Source organism: Buceros rhinoceros, unplaced genomic scaffold (genome assembly GCF_000710305.1).
Source record: "Buceros rhinoceros silvestris isolate BGI_N320 unplaced genomic scaffold, ASM71030v1 scaffold1192, whole genome shotgun sequence".
NCBI lineage: Eukaryota > Metazoa > Chordata > Aves > Bucerotiformes > Bucerotidae > Buceros > Buceros rhinoceros.
This window is the reverse complement of record NW_010399296.1, coordinates 83,660-100,357: the sequence shown is the minus strand read 5'-3', so window position 1 is coordinate 100,357 and position 16,698 is coordinate 83,660. Positions and strand designations below refer to the sequence as shown.

At 37.9% G+C, this 16,698-nt stretch overlaps 1 protein-coding gene across 1 annotated transcript in view; it reads right to left on the bottom strand.

Moving 5' to 3' along the window:
- LOC104489249 (vacuolar protein sorting-associated protein 13B-like) overlaps window positions 1–16,698 on the bottom strand; it is a 117,898-nt gene that overhangs the window by 25,071 nt on the left and 76,129 nt on the right. The window contains exons 12-22 of the mRNA XM_010131392.1: window positions 10,825–10,980; window positions 9,280–9,540; window positions 9,040–9,123; window positions 8,638–8,813; window positions 7,968–8,138; window positions 7,102–7,303; window positions 5,905–6,093; window positions 4,714–4,860; window positions 3,338–3,621; window positions 1,725–1,852; window positions 900–1,099 (exon numbers count right to left, since the gene is read on the bottom strand). Coding sequence (XP_010129694.1) covers window positions 900–1,099; window positions 1,725–1,852; window positions 3,338–3,621; window positions 4,714–4,860; window positions 5,905–6,093; window positions 7,102–7,303; window positions 7,968–8,138; window positions 8,638–8,813; window positions 9,040–9,123; window positions 9,280–9,540; window positions 10,825–10,980 — 1,998 coding nt within the window. The remainder of the gene's footprint in view (window positions 1–899; window positions 1,100–1,724; window positions 1,853–3,337; window positions 3,622–4,713; window positions 4,861–5,904; window positions 6,094–7,101; window positions 7,304–7,967; window positions 8,139–8,637; window positions 8,814–9,039; window positions 9,124–9,279; window positions 9,541–10,824; window positions 10,981–16,698) is intronic.

Genomic DNA, 16,698 nt, shown 5'->3' with positions numbered 1-16,698 from the left:
AACTTCAATAACAGAAGGATACACTTCTTGTTTAGAGAGTTCTTCAAGTAGACAATGATCCCCAAATGTTGTCTTGCATCTAATTCCTTCTAGAAGCCAGATACTTACAAAGAACCCTGGTCTGGCATAACATTAATGACTGAAATTTGAAACCTTGCATTGCTTGACTGGCTTGCTGAATGAAACTGGACTACTTGCTATATAACATAACACTCAATAATCAAGAGCATTTTGTGATTGGTCCCCAGGGAAAACATCTGAAACTAGTATTTCTTTCAAAGAGCCAAGCAGTTTATGCTGATTCCATGTAAACTAATGACTTCAAAGATGGAAAAAATTCCCATCAAAAAGAATTACTCCAGTCAAGGAAGTTTTCATTTACCTCAAAACAGGAGAAAAACAACAGAAGGAAAGAAAAGGGTCTTTTTGTTTTGTTTTAGAAAGACATGTAGCTTCTGTCAAGACACAGAGGGAGAATGACAGTGATGATTCCTACAAGATGTAAAGATAAAAATCCTGTGATAATTAAGTTACCAAAGAGAAAAGCCTTCCTGGGTCCTGTGGGATTCTTTACTTACAGGGGCCAGAAATTTTAAGGACTGATTTTTCCAGGGAACCAAGAAATCAGCCAGGTTGATTAAAAAGAAGTGAAAAAATTCGCTGCTAGGAAGTCTGTATTTTTGATCTAGTTATCTTTTAAAAACCAGGCAGTGAAGAAGGTATTCTGCAATATAAAACTTCCTCAGAAAAGGGCTTAGGAAGGAGAGCTCCCAAGACTTATATAAAAAATCCTGAAACCAACAGAAAGGATATGCTTATTGCAGAGGAACAATACACTGTGCAGGTCAGGAAGACAACCACTGATGCTGTGAACTACGGAACAGTTTATAATGAGATACTTGTGTTCCTTGATTGTTGATGTCCACAAAATCACTCCATTCATTTGCTAATTCATCAGATGACATCACTTTCAGAAGAATGCTGGGTAACAAATCTCTTGTTTTGCAGTCTGGATAGCTGGAGACTTGATGGTAAAGTTCATGATGAACTGAACATTGAGCTGGAATCTTTCTACAATAAACTTCAAACTTTGGCGTATCTGAAATTTTATAAAATACACAAGGTTAGGGCTTTCTAAAACCCTATTATTAATCAATTATTATTAAATCAAAACTCAACCATGTTTACACAAATAAGGAAGCTCCTTTCTGAAATGTTACTAGTAAGTAAAACCATTACTTTCCTATTGGTTGGAATTGTATGTTTTGGGGTTTTTCTCCTTTTCTGCTTTTTGTCATTAAGATTTACTTAAATAATGTTCCACTGATCATTACATTATCATATTGTAACTGGGATTGTCACAATACGTTTTGTGTAACATTTGTGAATCTGAGGAAATGTAAATGTTCTGTGGGATTGAACTGATGTCAACAAAACTCCACTGCCTATTGGTTTCCTACAGCAAAGTCACCTTAACAGATGGATCCAGGGAGACCCAAAAGCCTGGAGCCATGTAAGCTCATACTCCCGACCTCGTGATTAGCTCCAATAGCTTCCAGGCTTCAGTATCTTCCAGAGTCTCTCACTTTGAGACAGACCTTTATGAGGGCGTCAAGTTCTGGTTGTAACCAAAACACACACTGAACTTTACTTTGTATTGGAGATACAGTAGAATAATTTGTGCTACAACAGTGCACTGTTTCCAATTACTGCATACTACCTACCTTTGAAGTTCTCTTTTACAAGCAATGGAACAGAGCACCTATTGTGGATAATTATACGAGGACTAGGATCTTCTGTAAGCGTTAGGTACGTCACACCAAGATACTCTTGGTAAGTCAGTGCTATAGCTCTAAAACGGAAGCAGATATATTTGATCATGCATGTTTTGGATTAAATCTTTTCATATTATTACTCTGAACTATTAAAAACATTCAAAAGTATCATCTGTAAGACTCTTTATGATCGAGTTCCAATTCCACAGATACTTATATACATTTAGGCAAGTACATATCTCCACTGAGAATTAAACAGAAGAACACATGGAAATAGTACGAAAAACAACATTAGAGAAGAAATAACTTCATAGAGACTACTCATGAGTTAAACTGAGCATGTGTGTTTGCAAGATGAGAGCCCTAGCCAGCAGAGATTTATATTAAATTAAAACCATGAGATTGTAGGCCCAAATTTTCAACATAAATCTTTAAAATTTTCCAGAAGAATTTGCACACATACTTCTCTGATACACATGAAAGATATTTCTACAAATACATAAATCTGTAACTGACTGCTCCCCCGAAATGATCCACAATGCTATAGCCCTTTCAAATGTTAATGTTATGGACTATCACTACATAAATCTCCAAAATAAAAATAAATTAATTTATTTCTATTCATTGGCTACATAAAATGTCTTCACACATAAACACAAATTCTTTCTTTTTTTTCTTGTGCAAATTTATTTGCTATTTCTAAAAAAACTTCACCTCATAGCGATTTTAAAAATCCAAACAGTCTGGAAATCTGATTAGGAACATGAGATCCTCTATGCCTGTCTCAAAATTACAAGCAATCCTTTCCTAGTTCTTCCCATCATTTTTTTTTTTTAAATTTGAAGTCTGTGTGAGAATCTTTGGTATTCACAATGGCAGCACTTCAGGCAAGAGAAAGCTCACATGGCTGGTAGTATATACCGATATACCTCCTCTAATTTCAGCAGATTTGTTTCTTGTTCATACCAGTATAAGCATGCATAGATTCAGATATTAGGTCTGAGAACTGAAGCACCTGACAAGTCACCGGACTGTTTATAACTAGCTGGATGCATTTAAGTAGAATGCACATTTGGATAGTTTAAGCTTTAAAACTTGGAAATATTAAAAATAATTTCTTATCTTTTTTGCTTTTCCTGTTTATCCTCTTATTATTAGTCTTACTAAAACGTATTTTTACCTTTTATAAACAAAACCTACATTTTTGTATTGTCCTTGAATCTTAAATTTTTATTGACAAATTTAAAAAGACCATAATCTTAAATATAAATTCATGAATATGACCTTGAGTAAATAAATCATGCTCCTATTTTCTGTGCAGGTAAAAAAATAGCAGCCTATGCGTTATAAAAATTGTACAACTTGTACATACGGTTATAACATTTATAAGAAAAGCACCAAACCCATCAAAAGATAACAATTTTTAAATTAAAGTAAGACTTGCCTTTACATATGGGGGGCATGTGTTACTCTGACTTTTGCATTAATCTGTTATGGTTTCTTACTAGCTGGGGCTTTATAGCATCAAGCAAAGTTCATTATTCATGTTCAGTGCACAGTACCTGGTACAAAATCCACCTTCAGTACAAACCCCTGTGGGCACCGCCACGCTCTGTCTAGCGAACTCCTGTTTAATGACAGCTGGCAGGCTCCACAGCTCACAACTCCCAGCGCAGCCCCCTGGACTGAAACTCAGCAGTATGCGTTTTTCAGTAAGAGGCGCCCCCGAAGTTAAGGAACTGGCGTCCACCATCAGGTCCCAGCAGGGCACAGTGCTCAGCACCTTGCTAGGAGGTGCCCCGGCTGGACTGATGCTGAACACTGTACTGTCTGCTGAGTGGAAGTCCTGGAAAGAAAAACATGGTGGTGGAACGACATGCTGGCTCCTAACGGGAAGTTTATTCCTGTTGATGTTGCACAAAACAATCTCAGGTAGGCAACTGACCACAATAACTAAAGGTTGCGCTAAGTCTGTTGCATTAAAAGCTGTTTGGCCAAACTCTGTCTTCAGGTATACTTAGGCAGTTAACTGGGCACAGTTATCCACAGTCCTCTCAGCTGCACTGCATAACTCTACCAAAAGCAACAGTTAACATCACTGTAACATAACTGTGAGAAGGAAATCCGTCTATAGATATAAACCAAGAATGGATTTTAGCCTCGACTCCCTGTCCCATGAGACTTCTACAAAATGTGTGATAAACAAATGCAGACACTGATGCGAAGAAAATCAATGCAGAAGGAAAACAATACAGAAACAGGAAACTTCAAAAATTTGTTTATCTGCCAACTCCTCTAGCAATTTTGACCCTGGGAATTCTTTCTGCATATTTTACTATAAATGTAATCTCCAATAAATATGTATAAATGGTTGATTAAAATATATCGACCATGCATACATTTTGTTTCCTGTAAGCCTGTCCTTAAATATACTGTGTGATTATTGGAAAGCTGATATTCACGATTTGATGCAGTTTGCTGAAATATGTGAACTCTGGGCATGTCTCTAGTTCTGCAGCTTTGTTCAGATAACTGGAGTCTTCCCAAAAGTATAACAAAAAGTCTTCAGCCTGCCAGCCCAATATACCTCTCCTACACGCAAACTCGGTAAAAATTCCAAGAACAATTTCAACAGCTACTACGGATTATGCTGCTATTTTACAGAAATGGCCATTAGTGCCTGAACAGGTGGAGAACAGGCAGAACTAATTCTGCAGTGTGCAAGAATCTCCTTTGCACAGATTTCTGATCACAGTTAATGACTGCAGTTGAATTTACCCAGGGTTTTGTGTCTTACATTAAGGTAGTATAAAATACTTTATCATAATAATGTCTAAAGATTTCTGTTCAAGCACTGCTATAAGCAGCTGAGACCAGACAAATCTAAACACCCATGTACCGCATATGACGAACAAAACCAGCATCCACAGTGCTTTACCTCTTCTCCTGAGTGGGGTTTGGAAACAGAAAGCTGTGGCCTGTAATAGATTTGGTAAGATGTATCATTGATTATTGTCGTCTTATCTTCTATCTGTAGAATTTGTATACCTTGTCGAACCATTGAAGAAATGCAGAATTGACACAACTGTAAGATAATAAAAACTACGATGAGGTCACACGCAAAACCACAGAAGGTATTGAAATACAGTGACAGAACTGCCATTTTCTTTTTAACTGTGGAAATCTTGTCTATATTCATGCGCTTTGTAAGTTGAGCCACATCACAGAATCATAGAATTGTTTTTGATTGGAAAAGAAAGACCATCGAGTCCAACCACTCACACTGCCCTGCCAGGTCACCACTAAGCCACATCTAGCCGTGTCTCTTAAACACTTCCAGGGATGGGGACTCCACTTCCCTGAGCAGCCTGTTCCAGTGCTTCACTGCCCTCTCTGTAAAGGAATTTTTCTTAATATTCAACTTAAATCTCCCCTGGCGCAATTTGAGGCTACTTCCTCTCCTCCTGTCACTTGTTACTTGGGAGAACAGACCTACCACCACATCACTACAACCTCCTTTCAGGTAGCAGTAGTGAGTGATGAGGTCTCCCTTGAGTCTCCTTTTCTCCAGACTAAACAACCCTGGTTCCCTCGGCTGCTCCTCATCAGACTTGCTCTCCAGACCCTTCACCAGCTTCGTTGGCCTTTTCTGGACACGCTCCAATACCTCCATGTCCTTCTTGCAGTGAGGGGCCCAAAACTGGACACAGTATTCAAGGTGTGGTCTCACCAGTGCTGAGTTCAGGGGGACAATCACTGTCGTAGTCCTGTCGGCCACATTTTTGATAGAAACCGGGATGCCATTGGCCTTCTTGCCCACCTAAGCGCACTGCTGGCTGGCTCATATTCACAGATGTTTGAAGTTACAACGTTTCCCAAACAAGACTGAGAATTCACCAATTCTTTTTCCAGGAGATATTGTATTATCTTGATAAGTTGGGCAGAATGTTTTTGGCAACCTAATTCTTTAATTTATATTTCATACAGTGTTTATACTGCCATTATGCTTTACATGTATTAATGTAATCAGGGAAGAGCTTTCACATTGCAGACATTTCACTGTTTTTATCTGCTATGTGTCTTTTTTTTTAAACGATAAAGGTATAAATCATGATAACTTTTTTCTAACCTTTTGATGACTTGGAAAAGCACCAAGCTTTATTTCAGCTTCAACAAAACCTTCTTCGTCCAATGTTACTACTTCTCCATTATCGGCATCCTTCCATTTCGGGGAGGTCACATTATGAACCAGTTTAACTGCCACTGATTTGTGCACAGTATTAGTATTTGCCCAGTATATTCCAACCTGAAAGGCTTCCTGCAAGTGAAAAATGACTGATTATGACTTGTTGACAATTCAGTACACTTCTGCTAGCGTTAAATGTAGTTTCCACTACTAAGTCAATCTCATTTTCTCCCTTACTCCCTCTGAGTCATTCTGTGTAGTTACAGGGATAGATGAAACCACAATGCGGATATGGGACTGATCGTCATGGTAGAATCAAGTCCATAGATCACACTGAGATATGTTAATAGGCAGACCTTTTGCTTATTAACAGACATACATGGCAGGGGGGAGGGAAGATGGTAAAATAAACAGGAAGTATCAGATTGTCCAACTGGAATTGACAAGACACTGTGTCAAATTGTTTTAATTCTTTCAAAAATAAAGAATACTGAGGTTGTAATAAAAAAGCACGTGCATGGCAAGCTAAGGTTTGTGAGAAGATACATGACACAAAACTCTGAATTCAGGAAGGCAGGCATCCTAAAGAATCCTCCTCATCTGTAATTCACCCTATCTCACTATCAAAGCTTTCTTAGTAGCGTACGAGCTATGAAACAACTTGACCTAAAACACTCTGGAACCAAACATTCCTTCAAGGCTGTCAGCTTTCCTGCTGCGGTCAAGACACTTCCCAAGTGACAGGTCAGCACAGCAGTGGCCAATGTCTATATCTGGCCTTTATAGCAATTTACTGGGGCTGCTAAATTATGCCTACGTTGCGGATTCATCGGCTGAATTGGGAGAAGGAATGGCTGCTGAATCAGACGGCGTGCATTCTTCTTCCTCCAGCATCTTACAGACAATTTTTAACTACGCATCTTTAAGACATGTTGTTCTTTGAACATTGCTATCAAGCATGTTGTGCTACCCGCTTGGTGTCTCAGTCGCTATCTTAAGTTTCTATTCTTATTTCAACTTCTCATCACGTGACTAACAGACACAGTGACTGGAAAGTGGGAATCGTCTGGATTAATAACCATTCTTCAGAATCAGAATGTTCATCAGAACCGTGCCTGTTAACGTGAACGGCAAAGTTACCTCGAAGTTGGGAGGTATAATTACTTTCCCACTAGGTACTTGAAGAACAATCTTCTCCCCTTCAAACAGCCAGAGGTCCCACTTGGACTGATTGATAAGCAAAGCCCAGGGCAGAAGTTCTATCAGCAGAGTTTTAACACATGGTTTCCACACTGACAGCTTTACCCGCATTGGGCTATCCCATTGGGAGAGTTGTTCGTTGCTGTTCAAAAATAAATAAACAAAAAGGTAAAGTCAAAAGAATAATGAAATCAACATTACAAATGATAAATCAATATTTTCAGAAATTTTCAAGGCTTTTCTGGTTTTGAAATAGAAAAACAGTCTCCTCTTACCTTTTCATTCTGGAACATTCTGTGATGCTGTCAGAGTGATCTAGATACATGTAGGCTATAAACATATATTTTTAACTGCATAAGCTCAACCTAAATTTGGTCAATTAAAGAAAAGCCTTAACGGAATCACTACTACCCTTCAGAACTAATCCTGTGACTTTAGTACTCCTAAAATCACATTTCCTTTTTTTTTTTTCCAGCAACCCCTCCTACAGCAACTCCCTGCTGCTGTACTGAAACAAAAAGCTATGTAATAAACAACAGCCTCTAGAGCTTCAGTAAGAAAAATGCTGATGAAAGAAGATGAAGAAAATCCTTGCTGATGCAATCTTCTCAGTGATATCAAGGGCAGCCCCTAGGTTGACCTCAATTTTTTTCCCAGCTGCAACATATTCTGCAGCTTACATACAGGAATCATGTAATTACTAAAACTACATTCAATGTTAATCACATAGAGTGTTCTTGAACATGATTTCAATTTATTTGAAAAGGCAATACAATAACCATGAAGAAGGTTTAGCAAAGAATTACCTGTCTGAATCCTTCCTGTTATATGGCCACGCAGGCTGGGGAGGATTAGAGGTGCCATAGAACTCGGACAGTATTTGGTTGACGTTGCCACCTGCATAGGATTTAGTTGCTATCTGTTTAATTAGTGTGGTTGAAATAGGTACTGCACACTCTGATGGGTCATCTTCCTCCCTGTCAGTGAAAACAGATTCAGCCATTTGCACAAGAGAAAGTATTAGTAGTACTATCATCTTCTTCGATGAAGCTTTCCAAACATGCTCTGCAGTAAGAACACTCGCAAAGTAATCATGGATGAATCAAGTTAATGTGTCTAACAAGTTCCGAAGCATTAACAGACATGCACGAATTTGTTAGTGCACTGTAATGACCTTTGAGTCTGAGATCCTAGAAAGTCTTCAGTATTCTCAAAAACCATTCCAAGATAATTTAGGAATTTATTTTTCAAAACACAAAAACGTGGACTGCTTAAGCAAACAAATGCCAATATGCTTAGGCTAGTTACACTAGATTTTATGTTTCTTATTACATCATTTCAGGCCACATGTTTGTTCTGTTGTACGTCCTCTGCATACACCATACTCTTGGAAGAAAATGCACCAGAAGTTAAAGTATAAATTATTCCTTCTTATCCATACAAATGAACTATTTTTAAGGAAATTGAGTATTTTACCTGGCTTGAAATGTCAGGTGGTGCGTAAGATCAGGTTCTATATTTTGCAGTGCTTTCTCCTGTCCTCTCCCTGGAATCACTTGTGTTTCATTCAGTCCCAGACTTCTCTTCTCTAAGTGTATAATAATTGGGTCTGGAAGATGGCTCCTTACAATGAAAAGAGGGCTGAAAACAATCTGAAAAAAAAAAAAAAAGAATAGACCAATTTCAGGCTAATTTTATTCCAGTATTGCATCTATTGATTAATAAATAATAACATTAATAATTAACAATAAATAAACAACAAACAATAATTAATAAATAATTATAACAAATCTTTAAAGTGTGGTATTCTGCCCTGAATTTACTATATGACATGTAAGGCATAAACATTTAGATTTCAGAAACATGAAATGTACTTACTAAGCGTTGATGCACATGTGAGTTGGGCTCTAGAGTCAAAATTGTGCACCACACATACGTGATTGAACTCTTTGAAGATGGTACCTGTATGCAGAGAGATCCGCAGCATTACACTAAAATTATTTCAGGATGATAATATTCAACATTTCATCATGTCAAATAGAAGTCTGAAGGGCAAGTTCCCGGTTCTCTCAGACATTTTTTTAATGCTATATTCCATATGCCTATTTCTAGTCATACCTGAATGACAGTGCTGTGTTCTGTATGTTTAGAAAGACATACATCCTGGGACCAGTCTTCATCTCCTGTAGCTTTCACACTCAGCTCGGTGAGCTCACTGTTTTCTAGGACATATGAAGGCAACTTCTGCTTGGCTGCAAGGCAGTTGATGTGTTCCTTAACAACAGGTTGTCCATCCTGACTAATGTAATGCTGAACCACTTTCAGTTCAATACTTTCAGAAAGGTAACTACAGACTGTCTGTCTTCCACAGATTAGGATCTAAAACACAAAAAACCATGCAGCTCATATGTAAACAATTGCGAAAAGGAAAGATCAAAATTGAATTAAAGAGTGAAAACCTGTACAAGAATAATCTCCCTATTTTAGGTTTTCCCAAGCACTGCTGAAGGCAGTGAATGGTAAAACATTATTTTTATTGGCTAAACGTATGTGCAATTTCATAGAAAATGAGGCACTAAAACACTTGAAATATTGCTAAGGCAGTATCTGGGCTTGAAAGAAACATGTAACATAACCACTTTAATTCCCACTGAACTCAGTGGAACTGCCCAGGGCTGACATAGCTCTTGTATGGATTTTAAGAGTACTGTGAATGTCTCCGAATGCTGAACCCTTTCTGAGCAGACACAGTGATGTACTTCAAAAGAAAGGTTTCTACCAGCACCTCACATTCTCATCACAATCCAGCCATCCAGACCTTCCAGTATGTTTGTGTATTTCTGTATTTAAGTGTACCCACCTAGAAAATGACCAAATTAGACTCAGAGTTGTTGCTGTCCATCACACCTGAACTACTTACCACAGAACATGTATCTGACTTCTTCTAAGCTACACCAAGGAACAGCATTCTGAGTGTATCCCTTCTGCAACCATCTTCATTTGCTTTTCATCAATGAGGGCGCACACCATAGCTACAACCTACCAAGCAAAATCTCAGCAGGGGGACGCCAGGCACTGTTCTTGTCTGATCAGCTGTATTTCTGTTGCGCAGCATAAGGTGCTCTGACATATCCATGAGCTGAACATGTTATGTCCACCACATGCTCTGGCTTCGCTAACAAAGGCAGAAGGACTGCAGCGTTTTTACAAATACAGTATGTGAGAAGCTACTGCACAGTAGCCCATTTTCAGATGTTAATTGGTCATTACTTCTTTCGCTTTTAACATATATAAAGGCCTGACTTACAACACAGAATAAGATATAAAGAGCTTCTAAAAAAAAAAAAATAGAAATTCTGCTTCTCCAGAGCTTAATACATGCAAGAGACTGTGTAACTTTGCGCTGTCAGAGCTTACAAACCATGCAAAGAGATGTTTACTGGAACATATAAAATACGTGGTGGGAATTGAGCTTTTAAATGCTAAAATCCATATCAAAGTGAAGAAGAGAGTTGTAAAAACTCCTGAAAATGCCCCCAGAAGACTGTTATACTTTTTTTCTGATCTCAGTAGGAAAGAATAAATAATAAGGTAATTAATTAATGAATAGATAACAGTTTAAGTTACTCATGTTATTTTTTCCAAACTGGATCAAATACTTACTTGCTTTTGCACTCCACTGAGATGCTGAACCTTGATAATAAGTGACGCTGTCTGGCCCTTGTACTGAATGGTTCGAATAAAGGTCCCTGTATTGTCCACACTGAATGGTTCAGACCACCGCCAGTTTCCCCAGCCTTCAATACAGATGTGTAACAGCTGGAAAGAAAGCAATTACTACTTCAATATATAACTGGGAAAAAAAGCGCCTTGCAGTAGCACAGGAATTCCCATGAGAGAGAAATATTCTTGGTTTTAAAACTCAGGAATGCTATGCACACCAGTTCTCTGAGTGGTCATTCTGTGATTTTGTGTTTTCCGATGCAAACAGAAGTATCAATGATGCTGTAGGATGGCTCTGCATCATGCATTTCCATAAACTACCAGCTTTAACGGTGTATTTAGGATGGTAAAGTCCAGCACACAACAGTTCAGAAAAAAACAATGATCTAGACTACAGAGCATAAAACAGGAAATAAGAGATTTTCTTTACTGCCCTTGAAACTGTTCTAGAAATCCACTCCTTTTATTACCAGCGAGGTGATATGCAATGCAGGTCCAGCTCAGATTTTTTGCGTTCAGAATTAGACAGAAAATGACAAACATTTTTCCCTTCAAAATAAAGGAGGAAACAAATCCATTTGTATGTATACTGGTATAGCTCATGTATATATCTGTGTTAAATGTAGAACTTAGCATATTGCTGAGAGCTGGGAAACATTTAATTTCTTACACAAATGTGGTGGCAAGTTCAAGCTTGACTGCATGAGAAGAAATTTAACTGCATAATTATACTCCCTGTGTGATTTATTCCGGAAAAGGAGTGGGTTTTTTTCCAGTTTAACTTAAATCACTTCCAGAGCAATATAGTCTTTCATCATTGGAAGAGCCTTTCATCCATTTACCCACCATACACACTTACCTCTATCCCATGGAGATTCTTTTAAGCCAGAGTAGCCAAAACTCGTACTGTTCCATGTAGGTCAATGAAGTTACATAAATTTACGCCAGCTGAAGATCTGGCTATTTAGCTCTGTATAGATCTTTTGTGGCTGTGCAAACTTAAGAATGTGAGTTTTATATAAGGGATTAAAGCAGTAAGCATTCTGGGTAAAATTTATTCTTTGCAGAGGGCCAGCAAAGAGCCTAAGCATTACTTAAGTCCTTTAAAACAGTTATACAAAGGTCTTGTGGGAATTCTTTCTTGAGGGTTGAATTTCACTCTGATTTTGGACATCTGTCATTAATTAATTTAAGTAATTGAGAAATGGATCAGGCCCAAAGTTTGATTATTACACAAGCAAAAATTGAAACTTGTAAATATTATGTTCTCCTGTGACTTGCTTCCAAAAAGAGATAGCACTGGCCATAGATCTGGCTAGTTGGACATAGTGAATTGCTGGATGTTGGGGTTTTTTTCACTGTTTTAAGAAACAACCGCAGCAACAACTTTCAAAGATATTACAACTCGGTAGCCTGTTTGCAATTTGTGGTATCCTCAGAACAAGTTACACACAGAACAATAACATCCCATAAGTGGGTGGCTTTTCAATTTGCAAGAGTGATGACTGTTGCATTCAGATTCAAATTAGTTTTATGATGGAAGCAGAAAGGCTGGTATGTGCCAGTGCGCACACATGGGCATGCATCTGGATGCGCACGTGCATGGGCATAGCTTTATATTCAAGAATACACTGAGGGAAGCTGTGCACTAGGACACTCAAATTCATAAACAAACATGTTGCTTTGATTCTTAAGTATTAGTTACAGAAAAGGAAAAACAAAACAAAACAAAAAAATCCAACTGCAGTGGCTGGAATCAGTTCAGTTTCTTACAGAGGCAGCTGGGAATAAATCTCATCACATACGAAAAGTAAGAGAAACAAGAAAATTGTTTACTTTGGACAGACTGGTAGCTGGAAATGACAGCCAAATAATGAGAAAAGGTACCAAGTGGTCAGTCTCAGCTAGAAGGCATACAAAATACAGTGTCATATAAATCTCATAATTGATGATTTGTAATTGTATGTAGCTCCAACATTAGGAACGTCCCCCACCCTGCAAAAACAGCTTTGCTCATGAGTTGAGTGTTCCCAAGGAACACGCTGACAGCTTTCCCTGAGCAGTCATTAGCTCCCAAATGCTGCCTTACTAATTTTCTTTGTCGCACAATGACTAGTCTGCAATTAACTTCATGCTTCAGAAAGAAAAATAAAAAAAGAGCTATTACCACATATTGGCAATTTCTTGTTTTATAAGCATATTATTTGTATACTGGTAAATGCTACACGCAAAAGGAACTGCCTTTGTAAGTTATTTTAAAGATATCCAATATATTTGTATTAATGACATAACAATATAAGAATTTGGTACTGCACAAGTTTACTTTTGAGCCAAGAAACTGCATTCCATGAAAACACAAAGGGATCTCTGGGAGAAACAGTGAGATTTCTGGAAAAAGTACTTAGCAAATTACACTAAGTGATACAGAGATATATGGCAGGAAATAAAAATTGAAGTAATTTTAGAAAATTAAGTAATCAGGTATTAACATCATTTTAGCAGAAGACATTATAATAGATGGTGTTAGATACTCAAGAAGGCAGAGCTCTAACTGACTTAATACTACAGATTTCACAGTAATTGCCATAAAACTCCCTTTCATTTAGTAAGATTTAAGTAAATTCTAAGTAGTTATTAGACACTCAGCTTAAAAAAAGTTCAACAAGATGGCTAAGTAGGGTATATATACTAGGAGAAAAGAGAAGTCATTGCAGAAAGGTACTAAAAATATTCAATGGCTTCAAAAGCATTCTAACAAATATAATCCATGATAAGGGCAAATTTATAGCTTAGGGAGAACTTAAAACAGACTATCTATTGTATATGTGAAGATAGGCACTCATTTGTGTAACCATTTGATTCCTCCATTTTCTGTTAGGGAAACATATCAACAGACAACACAGAGTTTTTTGTTTTGACTAGACTTCTCCAGGGTTTGGCTTTGTAGTTCTGACCCATTATGGATTTCTGTTTTGAAAGGGAAAGAAATTGCCTTTAGGGAGGCAGACTAAAATGAAGCTGCTCCTACTGCAGCAAATGGCTAGAAAAGTTGTATTCTTTATCATTTCCCTTCAGAGAATGTTCCCATGCACTCCTCAAAATTTACTTAGGTTTTCAGCTAGATGTGTAAGTGAAGGATACAATCTGAGTAAATAAAGCCGTGTCATATGACAAGGGCATGAAGACTAAAATGGGGGATTAAAACTGAGACTAAGAAGGGAGTCTATCCAGAAAAGGCAGCAGTTTCCAGCTGTATAAATAATTTTAAGCTTGTGCCTTCAAAATGGTTAGTGATCAAATTTGATTTCTACTTTTCTTGTAGATCCAGCGAACTTAGTTTGGTTTCACTGTAGTTAGATTACATCTGTCTGATCTAGTTACAGATGTCCCTGCTCATTGCAGGGGGCTGGACTAGATGACCTTTAAAGGTCCCTTCCAACCCAAAGCATTCTATGATTCTAAATGAAACTAGAAAATGCTTTTTGGGAAGAATAGGGGTTATTGCTCTCAACCCTGAGAGACTGGGAAAAAGTAAGTGAGGACCTAGTCAATGGTGGGGAAGCAGTGAGTTATTTTAAAAGACACAAGATAGTAAAATAAAAATTGTGATGATGCAGCAGCCCGAAAGAAATTAAGACCTGGAGATGTGAGCTGAATTCTGTGAAGGATAATTGCTGTTTTTCAGTTGTGTTTTCAGGATACAAGGAGGTCCTTGACCAGGATTAGGACTTGCAAAAATAAAACAAATTATTAGTATTTGGGAAAACTGAATGAAATGTTCATTCTTCACATTGTCAGCTGCAGGAGCCATCAAAACAGTTTGTTTTTCAGTTTGGCTATAATTTTTCATGGGACCTGGAAGATCTGACCAGTTCTATGCCTTTGGTCCTTGTAAGACAGAAGGCCAGTATGGAGCATGGGAGAAAGCAATTTCCATCACCCCTGCTGTGGCTAGCAGAAAAAAGGTCACACTCAGCAGATAAACTCTGACCCCTGGGGGCTCCTCGGAGGTGTTGTGAGCCTCAATACAACTCGCGAAGCAGGCCTGAACCTTGTAGGTTCTAGCTCTACACACTGTGGAAAAGAAGAGTCTTTTGGTTAAGGAACCGTACCCAAATTAAGAGGGTTCTTGTGATTCGTGGATAGTATCAATCCTTATCTGTCCCCGATAGTATCTAGAAAATCACTTACATATAATATAGTATAACCACTGATTTTCAATGCAGGATGCCAACAGAAAGGAACAATACACTTCTCACTACTTGAACAGTGTAAAATAACCTAAAGTTTTTTTTTCCCCTGAAGTTCTGTAAATGACCTGGGGAGAATAATGTAAAGTACAGAAGGTTGTGCGGAGAATCTGTAACATCCCTAAACACTGAAACAGGATAATATTCCAGTAATAACTGATATATAGGTCACAGTTTCTAAGTTTGAACCCATGGTGTACTGTATATCACCTTACACTTTATATAACCTGAAAGAATGGCAACTTGGAAATAAATAACAATAAGTTATGATCCTGCTGGATATGCAACATAAATTAAAATTTGGCCTCAGTTTTTTTTTTTTTTTGTAGGAGAATGCGGAGGAGGTTCTTAAAGCTATTTCGAAATCTACAACTGCTTTTAAAAATTCTGTTTATAAAATTCTAGCAGAAGTTGTGCTTTGCAGGCACACTATTTAAACTAAGATAAGAAAAAACTTTAAATGGGTTCCAATGAAGGTATTACCAATATACTAAGCAGTAATAATATTTATTCAAGAATTTATAATTTTATGCTCTGAAAAACAGAAAAGTAAACACTAGAGATATTTTCCCTCAAATCCTATAATAAGAAGCACAGAGCCGTTTCAGGCATATTTTGCTACTTTGGTAAGAAAGAAGTCTATTTTGTTCATAACCAGTAACTTGGCCACATTCTCACTGAAGTCATTGCCCAAATCAACACAGGAACTGACTACTGCCCACTACACCTGCTGCTTCAAGTTAAGGATGGTGAAAAGTGAAAATGGGCTGTTATCTTAATACTGGGAGAAGACTTTGGAGAAAAGTTTGTGAGCTGCTACTTCAAATGCAGACTTGCCCTATGCAACATTATGTTTTGCATAGAAAGCAAAATAATGACTTTAGATCCATCATTCTTTGCTTCTTCAGAAGATTCTGCTGAAGTTTGAGTGTGAGGAAAATAAATACTAATAACTAGCATGTTACAGAAGATTTTTGCAGTTTATTTGCAAGCAATCTCTGCAGAGTATGTTCAGGGAACTCTTACATGAATAGCTGTTTTTTACATTTGCCGTGATCCCTAGTGGGACCCTCTGACTGCCTACTGTCTTGCAAGATAGAATTCCTCAACTCTGAGTAAATCGCTAGGAAGATCTCACCTCTTCCAACATCAGACTTTTACCCTATGTATCATATGCTCTAGTTCTTCTCCTAAAAACCCCAGCTGTCTTGGAGACAAACGTGACTTTTGACATAACTGGGGCCCATCTCACAAAGCTACTTGACGATCAAGATAAGGAGCACAGACTGGATCCAGTAATAATGTACAAGGCAGTGTTGTCTGTAGAGCACAGGAGTGATGTAGCTTCTCTTCCCTTTTAACGACATCTAACAGACCTCTAACTTTCATTAAAATCACGAGGTCTGGCAGCTTTTCCTAGAATTGCTTAAAGCCTCAAATATCGTAAGTTTTGGACTTAACCCAGCTCTGAAAGGGCCTATATAGGTGGGGGGTGTCTTATCCCTAAGGAAGGTCAAAACCTCACGAAATCTGAGGAAAACATGGGGGATGGAGCAGAGTAGAA